Source organism: Hyla sarda, chromosome 1 (genome assembly GCF_029499605.1).
Source record: "Hyla sarda isolate aHylSar1 chromosome 1, aHylSar1.hap1, whole genome shotgun sequence".
NCBI lineage: Eukaryota > Metazoa > Chordata > Amphibia > Anura > Hylidae > Hyla > Hyla sarda.
This window is the reverse complement of record NC_079189.1, coordinates 303,155,875-303,174,240: the sequence shown is the minus strand read 5'-3', so window position 1 is coordinate 303,174,240 and position 18,366 is coordinate 303,155,875. Positions and strand designations below refer to the sequence as shown.

At 45.7% G+C, this 18,366-nt stretch overlaps 1 protein-coding gene across 3 annotated transcripts in view; it reads left to right on the top strand.

Annotated features, from left to right (window-relative positions):
* The window catches only part of SIN3B (SIN3 transcription regulator family member B), a 77,767-nt gene extending 59,671 nt beyond the window's left edge, over positions 1 to 18,096 (top strand). For all 3 annotated transcript variants that reach the window (XM_056518153.1, XM_056518150.1, XM_056518152.1), the window contains exons 17-20: positions 1,612 to 1,704; positions 1,951 to 2,042; positions 2,755 to 2,959; positions 17,491 to 18,096. In XM_056518153.1, the coding sequence (XP_056374128.1) occupies positions 1,612 to 1,704; positions 1,951 to 2,042; positions 2,755 to 2,959; positions 17,491 to 17,721 (621 nt within the window). In that variant the 3' untranslated portion in view covers positions 17,722 to 18,096. The remainder of the gene's footprint in view (positions 1 to 1,611; positions 1,705 to 1,950; positions 2,043 to 2,754; positions 2,960 to 17,490) is intronic.
* The last annotated feature ends 270 nt before the right edge of the window (positions 18,097 to 18,366 follow it).

The window sequence follows — 18,366 nt, the reverse complement described above, 5'->3', positions numbered from 1 at the left end:
TTTCTTACAGAAAAGGATTGCAGTAACACATGTTTTGCTATACACATATGTATTCCCTTTGTGTGTATTGGAACTAAACCAAAAAAGGGAGAAAAAAAAGCAAATTGGACATAATATCACACGAAACTCCAAAAATGGGCTGGACAAAATTATTGCCACCCTTAACTTAATATTTGGTTACACACCCTTTGGAAAAAAAACTGAAATCCTTTGCTTCCTATAACCATCAATAATCTTCTTACACCTCTCTGCCGGAATGTTGGACCACTCTTCCCTTGCAAACTGCTCCAGGTCTCTCTTATTGGAAGGGTGCCTTTTCCCAACAGCAATTTTACGATCTCTCCACAGGTGTTCAATGGGATTTAGATCTGGACTCATTGCTGGCAACTTCAGAACTCTCCAGTGCTTTGTTGCCATACATTTCTGGGTGATTTTTGACAATGTTTGGGGTCATTGTCCTGCTGGAAGAACCAAGATCTCGGACGCAAACCCAGCTTTCTGACACTGGGCTGTACAGTGCGACCCAAAATCCGTTGGTAATCCTCAGATTTCATGATGCCTTGCACACATTCAAGGCACCCAGAGCCAGAAGCAGCAAAACATACCCTTCACTTCATTTTGCCAAAATGTAGTCTTGCTTTTGTATGTCTGTTTCAGCAGTGGGGTCCTCCTGGGTCTCCTGCCATAGCCTTTAATTCATTTAAATGTTGACTGATAGTTCGCGCTTACACTGAGGCTCCCTGAGCCTGCAGGACAGCTTAAATATCTTTGGAACTTGTTTGGGGCTGCTTATCCACCGTCCGGACTATCCTGTGTTGACACCTTTCATCAATTTTTCTCTTCCGTCCATGCCCAGGGAGATTATCTACAGTGCCATGGGTTGCAAACTTCTTGATAATGTTGCGCACTGTGGACAAAGGCAAATCTAGATCTCTGGAGATGGACTTGTAACCTGGAGATTGTTGATATTTTTCCACAATTTTGGTTCTCAAGTCCTCAGACAGTTCTCTTCTCCTCTTTCTGTTATCCATGCTTAGTGTGGCACACACAGACACACAATGCAAAGACTAAGTGAACTACTCTCCTTTTTATCTGCTTTCAGGTGTGATTTTTATATTGCCCACACCTGTTACTTGCCCCAGGTGAGTTTAAAGGAGCATCACATGCTTGAAAAATTCTTATTTTTCCACAATTTTGATAGGGTTCCAATAACTTTGTCCAGACAATTTTTGGAGTTTGGTGTGACATTATGTCCAATTTGCTTTTTTCCCTCCCTCTTTTGGTTTAGTTCCAATACATACAAAGGGAATAAACATGTGTATAGCAAAACATGTGTTACTGCAATCCTTTTCTGTAACAAATACTTCATTTTCTTGAAAAATTTCAGGGGTTGGCAACATTTATGGACATGACTGTATACTTTCATTATGCAAAAAAAGGATTACCACTTTAAGTGTTAGTGCAGCTTTTGGGAGTAGAATCTGACAGTGTCACTAGGACCAGAGAATGCCTTATTTAGATTATGCGAAGAATAACATTGATATATTCATAACATTTTAAAAACAAATGGATAAAGATACACATGCGTTAACTCCTTTTTCTCCTTGCCAGATGATGTTTCTTCAAAGACAGGGCCAGGTGGTCATGACAATTGAGCTGCTTGACACAGAGGATGTGCAGACAGAAGACCCTACAGAAGTACAGGTTAGAATACTAGACTAGTTCATGGAGATGGCATGCTACATGCTGGACATAGAGCAATGTACACAAAATGCACTAATTGTGTGACGGAGGATTTTCAGTCCGCTGTGCATTATGCATGATGCCCATTTTCTTTGCGTAGACCACCCCTATTAAAAACCCCTTTTACAATGCAATTTTGGATGGTCTAATTAAAGAGATTTCATTGTATATTTGTCTTGTTATACTCTCTTATCGAATCCTTTACAGCACTTATCCAGTTATGTTGAACAATTCATCAATGTAGATGAACAAAACAACCAGAGTGAAGGATTTCTGCTAAAGCCAGTTCTTTTACAGAGGTAAGCAATATCTTAGTGCTACATGTTTTAATTGAACAGATGGCTGTAGGCTTATGGGGAGATTCACGAAAATGGACTAACAAGAAGAAAAAAAGCTGTTGCCAATAGCAGCTATTTACTGTGCAGCTTTAATTTTTCAAAAGAATTATAAGAAAGTAAAGTGGCTTAGTGATTGATTGCTATTGGAAACAGACAGTTACTGTTCTCTTGACGCCTCCACCTTGATTTCTTTAAAGTGTACCTGTCGTTAACAAAAACGTTTTATATTATGTAGATAATACCATTATATGTATGTTTGTAATATACATTGATAAAAAAAAATGTGTATATTTTTGTCCCTACACCTATTGCATGTGTGTCTCTGTGAGGAGTCTAAATACAGGAAGTGAAGGTGGACAAGCAGGGCTCTGTGCACTGAGGTTCTGGCTCACACATCAGGATTATTGACAAGCCAGGAGCCTGCTCCGAGCCCTGCTTCTCCTGCCCTCATTTCCTGGTTTTGGACTCCTCATAGAGACACACAGGCAATAGCTGCGGGGACAGCGTTTTTTTCACCCAAAAATATACACATTTTTTAATCAATGTATATTGCAAATACACATTTAATAGCATTCTCTACTGACCGGTACACTTTAACAAGTGTTTACCACTTTGCAATACAGAAATTAGCCAAGAGTAAGCAGTAAACAGTAAATGCCACTTTCATTCACAGAAATATCAGACATTTCCAAAGATGGCAATGCAGAACCATGCGAATGATGAAGGATGAAGTGAAAAGCTCATGGAAACGACTCATGGGAGTGGAAAGTGCCAGCAATATGGACTGCCGCTTTAGGCTCAACAGCCACAAGATGATGTTTATAGTTAACTCTGAAGATTATATGTATCGCTGGGGAACACTGACTAGAGCCAAAGAGGTAAGCAAGTTGATAAAAAAACAACTTAACATATTTGATATTTAAAGCACCCTTTAACCCCTTAAGGACAATGGACGTACTCCTACGCCCCCGTTTCCGAGTCCTTAAGGACCGAGGACGTAGGAGTACGTCCTGTCCTTTCCCGGCCCCCTGCCGCTAGCCGGAGGGGAGCCAGTGCCCGATGCCTGCTGAAATCGTTCAGCAGGCATCGCGGCATATCGCCCAGGGGGGTCATTATGCCAATTCAGTCCAGTGATCTGCGGCATTCCGGGTCAATCGGGTCTCCAGTGACCCGGAATTACTGGCTGATCGGGGCCCCATCAGAGACGGCCCCGAACAGCCAGAGCCTGCAGGGGTGAGGTGGCACTGGTGCCACCTCACGATCGCCCTGATTCGTCGGCCGGATTACCGGCCGACCAATCAGGGCGCCTGCTGCGGGTGTCACTCCCGCACCCGCTCCGCCCCTCTTCCGGAGGACGTGAGCGGGTGCGGGACGTGCACCCCTGGTGCTGGGGACCCCGATCCCCGGCGTTAATGTTGGGATCGGGGCCCCAGGAGCGACGACAGCGGCGGCGGCGGGACTGACCTGTGCGGCGATCCAGCAGCAGCAGGAGGTGAGTGACAGCCTCCTGCTGTTGCTTAGCAACAGCTCCCAGCATGCAAAAAGGGCATGCTGGGAGCTGTAGTTATGCAACAGGAGGAGGCAGACCACCACAACTCCCAGCATGCACTTATGGGCATGCTGGGACTTATGGTTTTGCAACAGCTGGAGGCACATTCTTTCTATGGAAAAGTGTACCTTCAGCTGTTGTGTAACTACAACTCCCAGCTTGCAAAAACAGCTTAAGTGCATGCTGGGAGTTGTAGTGGTGCATCTGCTGGTTGCATAACTACAACTCCCAGCATGCCCGTTGGCTGTCGGTGACTACTGAGAGTTGTAGTTTTGCAACAGCTGAAGGCACACTGAGTTAAGTAGCAAACCAGTGTGTCTCCAGCTGTTGCATAACTACAATCCCCAGCATCCCCAGCCAAAGTAGTATGCCTCCCGCTGTTGCATAACTACAACACCCAGCATGCCCTTCCGCTGTCCGTACATGCTGGGGGTTGTAGCTTTTGCAACAGCTGAAGGCACACTGGTTGCAAAACACTGAGTTTGTTGCCAAACTCGGTGTTTCACAACCTTTGTGTCTCCAGCTGTTGCAAAACTACAACTCCCAGCATGCACTGATAGACCGTACATGCTGGGAGTTGTAGTTTTGCAACAGCTGGATGTCCCCCCCCCCCAATGTGAATGTACAGGGTACACTCACATGGGCGGAGGATTACAGTAAGTATCCGGCTGCAAGTTTGAGCTGCAGCAAATTTTCTGCTGCAGCTCAAGCTGCCAGCGAGAAACTACTGTGAACCCCCCGCCCGTGTGACTGTACCCTAAAAACACAACACAAACACACAATAAAATAAAAGTAAAAAAACACTACATATACACATACCCCTACAATAAAAATGAAAAACGTCTGGTACGCCACCGTTTCCAAAACGGAGCCTCCAGCTGTTGCAAAACTACAACTCCCAGCATGCACTTATAGACCCTACATGCTGGGAGTTGTAGTTTTGCAACAGCTGGATGTTGGCCCCCTCCCCCCCCAATGTGAATGTACAGGGTACACTCACATGGGCGGAGGATTACAGTAAGTATCCGGCTGCAAGTTTGAGCTGCAGCAAATTTTCTGCTGCAGCTCAAGCTGCCAGCGAGAAACTACTGTGAACCCCCCGCCCGTGTGACTGTACCCTAAAAACACTACACAAACACACAATAAAATAAAAGTAAAAAAACACTACATATACACATACCCCTACAATAAAAATGAAAAACGTCTGGTACGCCACCGTTTCCAAAACGGAGCCTCCAGCTGTTGCAAAACTACAACTCCCAGCATGCACTTATAGACCCTACATGCTGGGAGTTGTAGTTTTGCAACAGCTGGATGTTGGCCCCCTCCCCCCCCAATGTGAACGTACAGGGTACACTCACATGGGCGGAGGATTACAGTAAGTATCCGGCTGCAAGTTTGAGCTGAGGCAAATTTTCTGCCGCTTCTCAAACTGCCAGCGAGAAACTACTGTGAACCCCCCGCCCGTGCGACTGTACCCTAAAAACACTACACTACACTACACTAACACAAAATAAAATAAAAAGTAAAAAACGCTACATATACACATACCCCTACACAGCCCCCCTCCCCTCCCCAATAAAAATGAAAAACGTCTGGTACGCCACTGTTTCCAAAACGGAGCCTCCAGCTGTTGCAAAACAACTGCTCCCAGTATTACCAGACAGCCACTGACTGTCCAGGCATGCTGGGACTTTTACAACAGCTGGAGGCACCCTATTTGGGAATCACTGGCGTAGAATACCCCTATGTCCACCCCTATGCAAGTCCCTAATTCAGGCCTCAAATGCGCATGGCACTCTCACTTTGGAGCCCTGTCGTATTTCAAGGCAACAGTTTAGGGCCACATATGGGGTATCGCCGTACTCGGGAGAAATTGGGCTTCAAATTTTGGGGGGGATTTTCTGCTATTACCCTTTTTAAAAATCAAAAATTTTTGGGAAACCAACATTTTAGGTAAAATTTTTTTTTTTTTTTTTTTTTTTACATATGCAAAAGTTGTGAATCACCTGTGGGGTATTAAGGTTCACATTACCCCTTGTTACGTTCCCCGAGGAGGGGTCTAGTTTCCAAAATGGTATGCCATGTGTTTTTTTTTTTGCTGTCCTGGCACCATAGGGGCTTCCTAAATGCGGCATGCCCCCAGAGCAAAATTTGCTTTCAAAAAGCCAAATGTGACTCCTTCTCTTCTGAGACCTGTAGTGCGCCAGCAGAGCACTTCTCACCCCCATATGGGGTGTTTTCTGAATCGGGAGAAATTGGGCTTCAAATTTTGGGGGGGTATTTTCTGCTATTACCCTTTTTAAAAATGTAAAAATTTTGGGAAACCAAGCATTTTAGGTAAAACATTTTTTTTTTTTTTTTTTTTTTTTTTTACATATGCAAAAGTCGTGAATCACCTGTGGGGTATTAAGGTTCACTTTACCCCTTGTTACGTTCCCTGAGGGGTCTAGTTTCCAAAATGGTATGCCATGTGTTTTTTTTTTTTTTGCTGTCCTGGCACCATAGGGGCTTCCTAAAGGTGACATGCCCCCCAAAAACCATTTGACGCTCCTTCCCTTCTGAGCCCTCTACTGCGCCCGCCGAACAATTAACATAGACATATGAGGTATGTGCTTACTCGAGAGAAATTGGGTTTCAAATACAAGTAAAAATTTTCTCCTTTTTACCCCTTGCAAAAATTCCAAAATTGGGTCTACAAGAACATGCGAGTGTAAAAAATGAAGATTGTGAATTTTCTCCTTCACTTTTCTGCTATTCCTGTGAAACACCTAAAGGGTTAATACACTTATTGAATGTCATTTTGAATACTTTGGGGGGTGTGGTTTTTATAATGGGGTCTTTTATGGGGTATTTCTAATATGAAGACCCTTCAAATCCACTTCAAACCTGAACTGGTCCATGAAAAATAGCGAGTTTGAAAATTTTGTGAAAAATTTCCAAATTGCTGCTGAACTTTGAAGCCCTCTGGTGTCTTCCAAAAGTAAAAACTCATAAATTTTATGATGCAAACATAAAGTAGACATATTGTATATGTGAACCCAAAAATGTTTTCTTTTGAATATCCATTTTCCTTACAAGCATAGAGCTTCAAAGTTAGAAAAATGCAAAATTTTCATTTTTTTCATCAAATTTGGGGATTTTTCACCAAGAAAGGATGCAAGTTACCATAAAATTTTACCACTAAGTTAAAGTAGAATATGTCACGAAAAAACAATCTCGGAATCAGAATGATAACTAAAAGCATTCCAGAGTTATTAAAGCTTAAAGTGACAGTGGTCAGAATTGCAAAAAACGCTCTGGTCCTTAAGGTGTAAAATGGCCTTGTCCTTAAGGGGTTAAAGAACACCTGTCAGGTCTCTGGTGCCTCACACACTGTTCTGATGCTGTTCTTCTATGCCTTACGTAGCGCTGCATAAAGCTTATACAAATGACTGCCACCAGTCATGAAGGTTTGAATGCAGTGGCTCTAGTCACGCTCTCTATGCCCTCTCCCTGCCCAGTCATGCTTGATTAACAGTCTGAGACCGTCTGCTGGTAGAATCCCTGTCCCCTAGGGGGCCTTAAAAAAGAGAAACAAAAAAGTTGAATAAAATAAACATCCTTTTGTTGTTTAGTATGCTAATCAGTAAAAACCATAAAAAACTGTAAATAATTGACATTGCTACTACTGTAAAGTTATCACAATATCTAAAGATATAAGGGTATTCTCTTCTAGTCTTTCCAGCCTTTTCTGGCATGTTTTTGGAGGGGGGGGGTCAGGAAGCTGAAAATAGCTGAAGCCCAGTGAGTTCTGCAATTTACGTAACTCGCATAGACTTAAATGAGTATTACGCAAACTGTGAAAACAATGCGGTTTCCTTAAAGGGGTACTTCGGTGGAAAACTTTTTTTAAATCAACTAGTGACAGAAAGCTGACATCACGAGCACAGTGCTCTCTGCTGACATCTCTGTACATTTTAGGAACTGTCCAAAGCAGCATGCTTGCTATGGGGATTTTCTCCTACTCTGGACAGTTCTTAAAATGGACAGAGATGTCAGCAGAGAGCACTGTGCTCGTGATTCAGCAGAGAGCTCCGTGTTCCAAAAAGAAAATAATTTCCTCTGTAGTATTCGGCAGCTAATAAGTACTGGAAGGATTAAGATTTTTTAATAGAAGTAATTTACAAATCTGTTAAGCTTTCTGGCACCAGTTGATTTAAAAAAAAAAAAGAAGTTTTCCACCGTAGTGCGCCTTTAACTCTGAATGCCAGAGGAGCCGAAGATAGGAAAACCCCTAAGCCGCACTGTGACTACCATTAACCATTAAAAAAAAAAATAAGTAAAAATATGTGAAAAGTGCAGTTACTATTTATTCTGCCTCAAAATGTCATATGTACCCAATATACCAGTTTTGTATGCAGTGTGTGTGTGTTTATTTATTCATTTTTTTTTTTGTAGTAAAACATAAATTTACATATAGTTGAGGTATCTCCATAATTGTACAGACTCTCAGAATAAAGCTAACATGTCATTTATACCACTATGCGACAGTAGCAAAACCTAAGAAATGGTATACCGTATTTTTCGCCGTATAAGACGCACTTTTTCTTCCCCAAAATTGGGGGGGAAAAGTGTGTGCGTCTTATACGGCGAATACACCCCTATCGCGGCGGTCCCTGCGGCCATCAACGGCCGGGACCCGCGGCTAATACAGGACATCACCGATTGCGGTGATGCCCTGTATTAACCCTTCAGACGCGGCGATCAAAGCTGACCGCCGTGTCTGAAGGGAAAGTGACACTAACCCGGCTGTTCAGTCGGGCTGTTCGGGACCGCTGCGATTTCACCGCGGCGGTCACGAACAGCCCGACTGAACAGCTTGGTTAGTGCTTACAGGACACCGGGAGGGACCTTACCTGCCTCCTCGGTGTCTTCTCCGTTCAGGGGTCCCCTGTATGCCGGCGCTCTCCTTCCTCGTCATCACGTCGGCGCGTACGTGCGTCTGCTTGCGTTAACGACGTGATGGCGGCGACGGAGAGCGAGGATACCCGGCCGGCAGCAGAGACGTTCCAGAGCGACGGGGACACGGCGTCAGCGATGGAGCGACATCTAGGGTGACGGGTCCGGAGCGGCAGGGACACGTGAGTATTACCTCCTATGCAGTGGTCTTCAATCTGCGGACCTCCAGATGTTGCAAAACTACAACTCCCAGCATGCCCGGACAGCCAACGGCAGTTTTGCAACATCTGGAGGTCCGCAGGTTGAGGACCACTATTGGGTTCAAAATCTTTATTTTTTTTTAGATTTTGCCCCTAAAAATTGGGTGCGTCTTATACGCAGGTGCGTCCTATAGGACGAAAAATACGGTACATTTTTACAAGTGTTTTTCATGTTTTCTATAACGTTTCTTCATTTTTTTTCCCCCTTTAAAAACTAAAAATTTGTTTAGTACATTTAACGAAAAATACATCTTATAGTGACCAGCTACATTGATATAAAAATGAATTCAATTAATTAAACAGATGTGTAAATGCAAAAATATATGGCTGTGTCCACCAAGGATCAGAATAGCTGCATCCTTAAATGGACCCTGTCTTTTTAAAAAGAACAAAAATAACTTATATTTCTCTGCCGCTCTTCATTGGGGGACACCGAACTGATGGGTATATGCTCTTGCCACTAGGAGGTGCTGACACTAGGAAAAAAAGTCGGCTCATCCCTGGCAGGATATACCCGCCCACTGGAAGAGAGGAAACCAGTTTTATCTAGTGTCAGTTAGGAGGTGCACACAGGTCTGGAGCTCTCCAGACCTTATCTTCTTTATTATTTTCCTAGCTTAGGGCTAAAGTTTAGTTTTTCTCTCCTTTTTTATTTTTTCCAGCGTTGGGCGACAGGAGCATGGCGCTTCCTGATCCCCCACATGCGAGCTAGGGGCATGGTGCATTGGAATGGGAATGACCCGTTAACCCCACCTCACCAACAACCAGCGCCTGGCGATGTACCCTGGGTCCGGGTCCCCCATTCGCCCCTGTTCGCCATGTAGGCAAAAGGCAGGTGGCACTAGCTGGTCGAAAACTTCGAGGGTGAGTGTGGCGGTTGAGGTGAGTATATTTCCCCCCCATCCCCTCGGCGAACGAGCAATCCGCCCGTGACCGCCACTATAGGTCCCTGTTGCTGGCGGGTTTGGGGTCCAGGCAGCGAAGGGTTAACCCCCTCTATGCAGCTTCGGCTGCATCTCCCATCTGGCGGTCCCCTCCCCCTAGCGGTTGGGACTCTGCTTTATTGGGGGGGCTTCATACTGGGGGTCCCTCGGGTTGCCTGGGGGGGCTGGGTGTTTTTTTTCTTACGGTTCGGTGGAGGACATGTGCCGGACCTGGGGTGAGCCTTCTCACCGGCTACTCTGTTTGATGCCGACCGCACCGTGCGAGCGCAGGTGCGGCCGGCACTCTGTCTTCCGGCGGCGGCTGCCGCCGGGTCCCTGGCGGCACATGGCTGCCTCTCTGGGCCGCCACGAGCAGGGTCTCCACGGTGGCGAACTCCGCCCTTCTTCTTCCCCGTTCAGCGCGCGAGCTGGCGGTACCTCCCCTTCAGCTTGCGCGCTGCTGGGGGTGATTGTCCCGCCCTCCTTCCCTGTTCTGAGGGCATCACGGGCGGCAAATGCAGGAGCTTGCGTCCCGGCCCCCTATTAACCCCTTCCGGAGGAGCGGCGGCTTGGCAGGCACTTATGTGCTCTGCTCTGAGCAGTTGCTCCTCCAGGGGGTGTTCCTTGTGCCTTATGGGGTGGCTCACCTTCTTGCGCCGACCGCACCGTGCGAGTACAGGTGCGGCCGGCACATGGCCGCCTCCCGGGGTCCTTTCCCCCATTACGGCAGCTAGCTCCGCCCCTCTCCTTCCCCGTCCAGCGTGCGAGCCGGCAGTACCTCCCTGCCGCTCGCACGCTGCTGGAGGTGTTTGTCCCGCCCTCCCTTCCTGTTCCCAGAGTGACGCGGGCACCAGCCTGGCTCCCACGGCAACTGCCACAGGGGCTCGTGTTCCGGTTCCCCATTAACCCTTTCCGGAGCGGCGGCTTGGCACTCTATGGAGTTTGTTCCATTCATCAGACTCTGAGTGGCAGGGTGTACCCTGTTCGACGGCTGGTATCTCTCTTCTCGCTGTGTTTTCTGTGTGCGGGACTTGACCTGCCCATGGTCCCTATGCCACATAGCCGGACTGTATCTGTATGTTTTTCTAAACCACCTGGTCCTTCCTCATTACTTCATGGCCGCGGCTGTCGTCCGATGTCCTTTTCCAGGGACAGTGCTGCTGTGTGCGTATCTGCGGGTTCTTGACGCCCTTTTTCCCTGTGAATCTACCTGTGTCTGCAGGTTTCCTGCGCTACATTCCTTCTTCCTTGGGGTGTTTAAGTTTTTTTGTTCTGTGTGTGGTGGCCTTGGTACCCCACTGCTATCTTTGCCCTGCTCCAGTGTCCTGGCTTCCGCTCCCTCTGCGGTCTCCTGTTGCCCCTCTGGCCAGAGTCTGGGGCTCTGTCCACGCACCTCTTGTCCTATGGCCTTTCCACAGGGGGTGTGGATATCACGGTGCTTGGCACGGGTCTTTACTGGCTTCTGCTTCCGAGATGATGCTGTCTCGTTGTTTCCCCCTTTTTAGGTGGGATATCGGTGGGGCCCTTGGCTTTCTGAGGGCCCTCCTCAGAGTTTCTTCCTGTCTGGGCTGTGGGCTTGCCGGCCTTTGCTGCCTGGCTCTCTTCCACCTTTTTGGTTTTCTTCTGCTTCACGCAGCCTGGCATTTCTCCTCTGCTGGAGGACTTTGTGCCATCTCCATGGAAAGGTTAGTAGTTCTTTCCCTTTTTTGTCTGTGTCAGTTATACTGCACTGTCACCTGGGCCTCTGGGCACAATCCTTCCTGCGCCCAGACCCTGGGAGTCCCAGTTGGGCTCTCCTTTGTCCGCCCCCCACCCCCCCCCCCCCTCCGTTCCCGTTCTGGCTTTCTGGTCCTTGGTTTGGACTCTGTCCTTGGCTGCTGTGGCATGCCTTCCTTTCAGGCAGCTTTTTACAGTTCACCCTTGGTGCTGGTTCCGATCTTGGGCATGTGTTCTGTTTCGACCCAGACTCCACCGCTAGCCCATCAGGCGAGGCGTTTTTTTTTTTTTTTTTCTCTACTGTACTCCTTCTCTTCTTCATTTTCCTTTATGTAGTGGTCGTCCGGTGCCTTTTTGTGGACGTCTGCTTTTCCTTACTCCTCTTGGGTTGTTTGTTTTCCAGGTGACCATGTCATATCGATTCTCGTCTGGTCCCCCCCAGAGGTCGGCCTTTTCCTTGGGGTCCTAGTCCCTCTTCCTGGTCAGGCGTTCTTCTGGGAGCTCAATTTTCGGATCTGGTCTATCTCCGACCTGGGGGCTCGTCCACGGACCCCGTGGACTCTGGGGTTCAGTCTTGGGACTGATCCCTTCTTTCCGGTGGTTGTATTTTTCCCACCCTAGGGGACTGCTTTGGTACGTCCCATCAGTTTGGTCTCCCCCAATGAAGAGCGCCAGAGAAAAGGAGATTTTTGTACTCACCATAAAATCTCTTTCTCGTAGTTCTCATTGGGGGACACCGCACCCACCCATTTCTTCTTCCTTTCCGGATTATTCTTTCCGGTTCTTGAGTTGTTTCTCCGGGATTCTTTTCTAGGGTCCTTCGGACGTATTTCTTGTTGGCTTCTCCTTCTGCTTTGTGACAAAACTGGTTTCCTCTCTTCCAGTGGGCGGGTATATCCTGCCAGGGAGTGTTAGCGCCTCCTAGTGGCAAGAGCATATACCCATCAGTTTGGTGTGCCCCAATGAGAGCTAAGAGAAAGAGATTTTACGGTGAGTACAAAAATCTCCTTATTCTAAGACTGCCACTGATCACTCGATAAAGGTGGTATAAGCATATAAGTTCCCTAGACTTACTGTAGAACCCAATTCCTGCAATTAAACAGGTTGCACAGGGAATCTGCTTTCGTCTAGCGATGGCTGGGGGTACAATCACTTAGACCCCGATCAATCAAAACTTTTGACATGTCTATGACGTTTAGGGCTGTGCTCATGCTGTCTTAGGGTGCATTCACACCATCCGGCTACCGTATCCAGTTTTGTGGCCGGACTGAAAACCATGGTATGCTACTGTTTTCAGTCCAGCCACAAAACCGGATACAGGGCAAAAAGGAGCATTTAAATGAATAAGACTTGGCGCCGTTCTCACAAACATGGTGTGAATGCACCCTTAGGCAAAAGGTCGGAATACTCCCCTTTATGGGGCTAGGTGAGGTAACTGGCTCTCTGAGAGAAGAAGTTTGCTTTTAAAGCTGAATATATATATATATATATATATATATATATATATATATATATATATATATATATATAATATATTAGATAGATATATATAGATAGATAGATATATATATATCAAACAGGTGTATCATTCCTTACAGTTTCTATTGGCAAGAAATGAGTACACCCCTCACGTTTCTGTAATCTTTTTTTATGTGATAACAATGAAGAAATTACACTCTGCTACTGCCTGTATAACAATGTTTCATAGGGTTATCCATAGGATTGCCCAGGCTTGCAAATAAAATTTTAATAAAAGCTTTTACTTTGCTCCCACCTGGACTCCGGTATCACGAGGTACCGCCTGTGGCTGCTGACATTTGGATTTTCGTAGCTGCAGATTGTAGCATCTGCAGCTAAAGTAGTACACATTGCTGCCCTGTAAGTCACTGTCTGAGACGGGACACCACTCAGAGATTTGGCAAAGCGGCACTGTGTGCTATGTCAGCTATAGAAGCTATGATCTGCAGCAATGAGAAGCCAAGTGTCAGCGGTAGCGTGGGGACCATGTGAGACATGAGCGAGGGAGGTACCTATAAGCTTATTTTATCTGTAAGCCTGTGCACACTTAATGTTTCTGGGCCCTTTTTAATGTTGCTGTCTGCTCAGAATAACTGTCTAAATCTTGGCAACAAAAGAGAGTACACCCCTAAGTGAAAAAATCCAAATTGGCCCCAATAAGCCATTTTCCCTCCCTGGTCTCATGTGACTTTAGTATTACAAGTTCTTAGGTATGAATGGGGAGCAGGTGACTTAAAGGCAATCTGCATCCGAAAACAACTTATCCCTTATCCGCAGGAGCGTACCTGTCCGATACCCACCCACCCAAAAAAAAAAAAAAAAAGTTATACATTTCTCAGTACCTCCTCATGATCATGTGCATCTAATATTTGTGTCTACGACCTATATTTATCTCAGAATTACCTTTTTATTTACTTGCCATCATTGCTCGGTGAGGTTTCATTGGGTGTGTCCCTCTCTTCTCCTCACTGTGATGACTCCTCCCCCCTCCCTCACTCTGCTCTGACTCGCAGTGTGCCTGGAGCAAGCACAGCAGCTCTGGACCTGCCTTCAGCCCTATCAATCACTCATGGTGTCCATGACCACTGGTACAGAAAACTGGTATGTGTCCCAGGAGGCAGGGGGACCCCTAGTCGCCACTTTTTTGACTGGCTTTTTCAGTATGAAATACTGAAAATTTTCTGATGAAAGCAATTGCAAAACATATTATTTTTGCATGCTTTATAACATCAAAAGTTATTGTATCTGACAGTGCCCATTTAAATTTAACCCCTTAACGACGCAGGACGTATATTTACGCCCTGCGCCGGCTCCCGCGATATGAAGCGGGATCGCGCCGCGATCCCGCATCATATCGCGTCGGTCCCGGCGCTAATCAACGGCCGGGACCCGCGGCTAATACCACACATCGCCGATCGTGGCGATGTGCGGTATTAACCCTTTAGAAGCGGCGGTCAAAGCTGACCGCCGCTTCTAAAGTGAAACTGAAAGTGACCCGGCTGCTCAGTCGGGCTGTTCGGGACTGCCGCGGTGAAATCGCGGCGTCCCGAACAGCTGACCGGACACCGGGAGGAGGGCCCTTACCTGCCTCCCCGGTGTCCGATCGGCGAATGACTGCTCCGTGCCTGAGATCCAGGCAGGAGCAGTCAAGCGCCGATAACACTGATCACAGGCGTGTTAATACACGCCTGTGATCTGTGTAAGAGATCAGTGTGTGCAGTGTTATAGGTCCCTATGGGACCTATAACACTGCAAAAAAAATGTTAAAAAAAAGTGTTAATAAAGGTCATTTAACCCTTTCCCTAATAAAAGTTTGAATCACCCCCCTTTTCCCATAAAAAATAAAAAACAGTGTAAAAAAAAAAAAAAAATTAACATATGTGGTATCGCCGCGTGCGTAAATATCCGAACTATAAAAATATATCATTAATTAACCGTACGGTCAATGGCGTACGCGCAAAAAAATTCCAAAGTCCAAAAAAGCGTATTTTGGTCAATTTTTATACCATTAAAAAATGAATAAAAAGTGATCAAAAAGTCCGATCAAAACAAAAATCATACCGATAAAAACTTCAGATCACGGCGCAAAAAATGAGCACTCAAACCGCCCCGTACGTGGAAAAATAAAAAAGTTATAGGGGTCAGAAGATGACATTTTTAAACGTATAAATTTTCCTGCATGTAGTTATGATTTTTTCCAGAAGTGCGACAAAATCAAACCTATATAAGTAGGGTATTATTTTAACCGTATGGACCTACAGAATAATAAGGTGTAATTTTTACCGAAATATGCACTGCGTAGAAACGGAAGCCCCCAAAAGTTACAAAATGGCGTTTTTTTTTTCAATTTTGTCGCACAATGATTTTTTTTCCCGTTTCGCCGTGCATTTTTGGGTAAAATGACTAATGTCACTGCAAAGTAGAATTGGTGACGCAAAAAATAAGCCATAATATGGATTTTTAGGTGGAAAATTGAAAGGGTTATGAAATTTGCTTTGTGAACATTACCATTGGTGTGAATGGGTCTTCCGTGGGGAATTTCAGCGGTGGAGAATTCTACTCTAATACTCCTTTATGTAGTTGGCAGCCTCTGCCTCCTCTCCTTTCAGTGGAGTCAGACAGCAGGAAGGCAGGCTGCAGTGTTCTGACAGTTTATTTTGCTTCTGGTAGGAAACTATGGGGGTGCAGAGGAGCAGCATAGAAAATAAGGGGGAGCTGCCTGCAGAGTGTAAAGCTCAAGAAAGAATAACACTTCTGTGTGCTCTCCATCTGACCGAGACTGCCTTGCCATGTCTCCCATGCCCCCCCAACTCCACAACATGACAGATTTACTAGCATGTTTAGCAGGAGGCTTAAAGGGGTAGTCCAGTGGTGAAAAACTTATCCCCTATCCTAAGGATAGGGGATAAGTTTCAGATCGCGGGGGGTCCGACCGCTGGGGCCCCCTGCAATCTCTCTGTACAGGGCCCCAGCGCCCCCTCAATACATCTCAATGGCAGAGCCGGAGATTGCCGAAGGCAGCGCTCCGGCTCTGCCATAGAGTTGTATTGTGGGGGCGTGTCGACCGCCGCTTCGTGCGGAGGTCGACACGCCCCCTTCCCGCGGGCTGTCGGGGCTCCGTACAGGAGATCGCAGGGGGCCCCAGCGGTCGGACCCCCCGCGATCTGCAACTTATCCCCTATCCTTAGGATAGGGGATAAGTTGTTAACCACTGAGTCACCACTGGATATCTCCTTTAACATGCTAGTAGGGGATCGGAAAAACAATTAAACATTTTTATTTTATTTTCTTCTTTTATGCTTTTACCACCCACTGCAAGGCAGTGCCCCAGGCCCTTGCCCTCCAGTGACTAGTGGCAAATGTTAAAACTGGCGACATGTTAAAAGTTGTTATAAAAGTAACTCTTTAAGGTATTATACCAATTGGGAATTTAAATGGGAATTCAATCTAATAATGCCAAAGCTATTTATAATGTCGGTTAAGGTGTATGTTTGACTAAGTTTAATACCCTCCTGTTTTTCTTATTGCACGGTGAATGACTGATTTATGTAAATACCATATACTCTGCCACAACTTTGCAAATTTAATTGTATCCACTCATTGCAAAATGCGAGTGTTTCCTTTCCACACTGCAGCACACTTGTAATACACTGCTGCCATCTACTGGCAAACCACAACACCACTCATTCAGAACATTACTCACATTACAAACCATCCATTCATTTACACAACAAGCCTCAATACAATACATCCCTTTTCAATTAATGCCTTCACCATATAAGGCATCCTATTGACCCAGTTCCCATGTCAATTGACCTAGATCTGACACACATAAATTAAAGAATTACTACACATTCACAATCTGCCCGGAATTATAACCCACAGCAGGGTCTTCCATCCACTCCGCAACCCCCTTCCTCCTGTACAGCATTCATCTCCTCTGTCGAGAGTTCTCCATAGACCACAATGGGCAAAAAATCACAGTGTTATAGAGCTACCCCACTCTGTCCTACACACCACCACAAGAAGGGGAGGCTGACGTCACAGACTCGGCCTCCAATGGAAATCGAACCTGCCAAATTCAAATGTTAATGTATGAATGTATGTGTATATATACTGTACAATGTTTGAACACACTGTAAAGCGGACCTGACGAAGGAGGGAGCCCCTCCGAAATGCGTTGTCCATACCTGATCCTTTTTATGACTTTTTTAATAAAAAGTTATCATTAATCTCAAAAAAAGCTCCGACTGCTAATTTCCACTCTGCCGTTGTAGCGCTGCAGCCCCGAAACTGTTACCCGCGGGAAGAATAGGAGACCCCTGCCGGGATTCCTCCCTCCCGAACACGCTACTATAAAGCTATTTATAAGGCAGTAAGGAATTTCAACTTCTGTGTGGTATTCCTCAATGGCTTATTTCAATACAGACTACCATTTCAACCTCCCAGCAATGATGGTAGTACAATTTACTCATTAAAAATGTTTGTCTTTTTCTGTGTAGTTTCAGCCGATGGTCTTCCAGAAGCATCACGAGAAGTTTGCTGCTTGGCACAACAGCTGGCTACAGGAGAACGTCAGTCCTAGAGCAGCTGAACTGGTGCAGGACTGGCTGACTGGAGAAGAAGATGAGGACATGGTTCCTTGCAAGACTGTCTGTGAAATGTCTGAGGTTCATGGCATGACAGTCACCAGATACAGAGTGCAGTACACACGCAGATCGTCCTCTCCCTGACATAGGCACATATGCCCCCTGTCTGCATTTGCTGCTGAAAAAAACTTTTCTTTTTACAGGGCTTGTTTTTTGCTGTTCTTAAGGGGTGTCTGACACTAGAAGATATTTAAAACCAGTGCCATTATTCTTCAGTTTGTGCTTTGGACACCTTATTTGACCTTCTTATACTGCCCCACTAATACCCAATGTGGGATGAATAGGTCCTTGTCAGGACTGGCTACAGTTACTGATGAAATATGAGTAATTGATGGTAAGAATTTCTGGATTGACTATTTCTTTATCAATCCAAAGTAAATTATGGTGCTGAGACGTGACATTATTGTTAAAAGGACAGAAATGGAATTTATCGATTTGTACGTGTTTGGTCCAGTAAATTTCTAAACCCTTTCCTTACATTGGACTTCCGCTCCACATAGTGGTAGCACCTAAAGCATTTTAATACAGCTCTTGTAAATGTCATTAATATTTCCTTTAACAATGAAGCTGGGGATTTCCTTTTACTGAATTGCACCTGAAATAAAAAGCATTAAATTAATTGCTTCTTGACAAGAAAGCACTTGGAATGATCTAGAATATGGACTTGTATTGCCCTGTTACCCACAAACCTTTGCCGTTGTCTGGCAGGGCCTAAACACAGTATTTCAG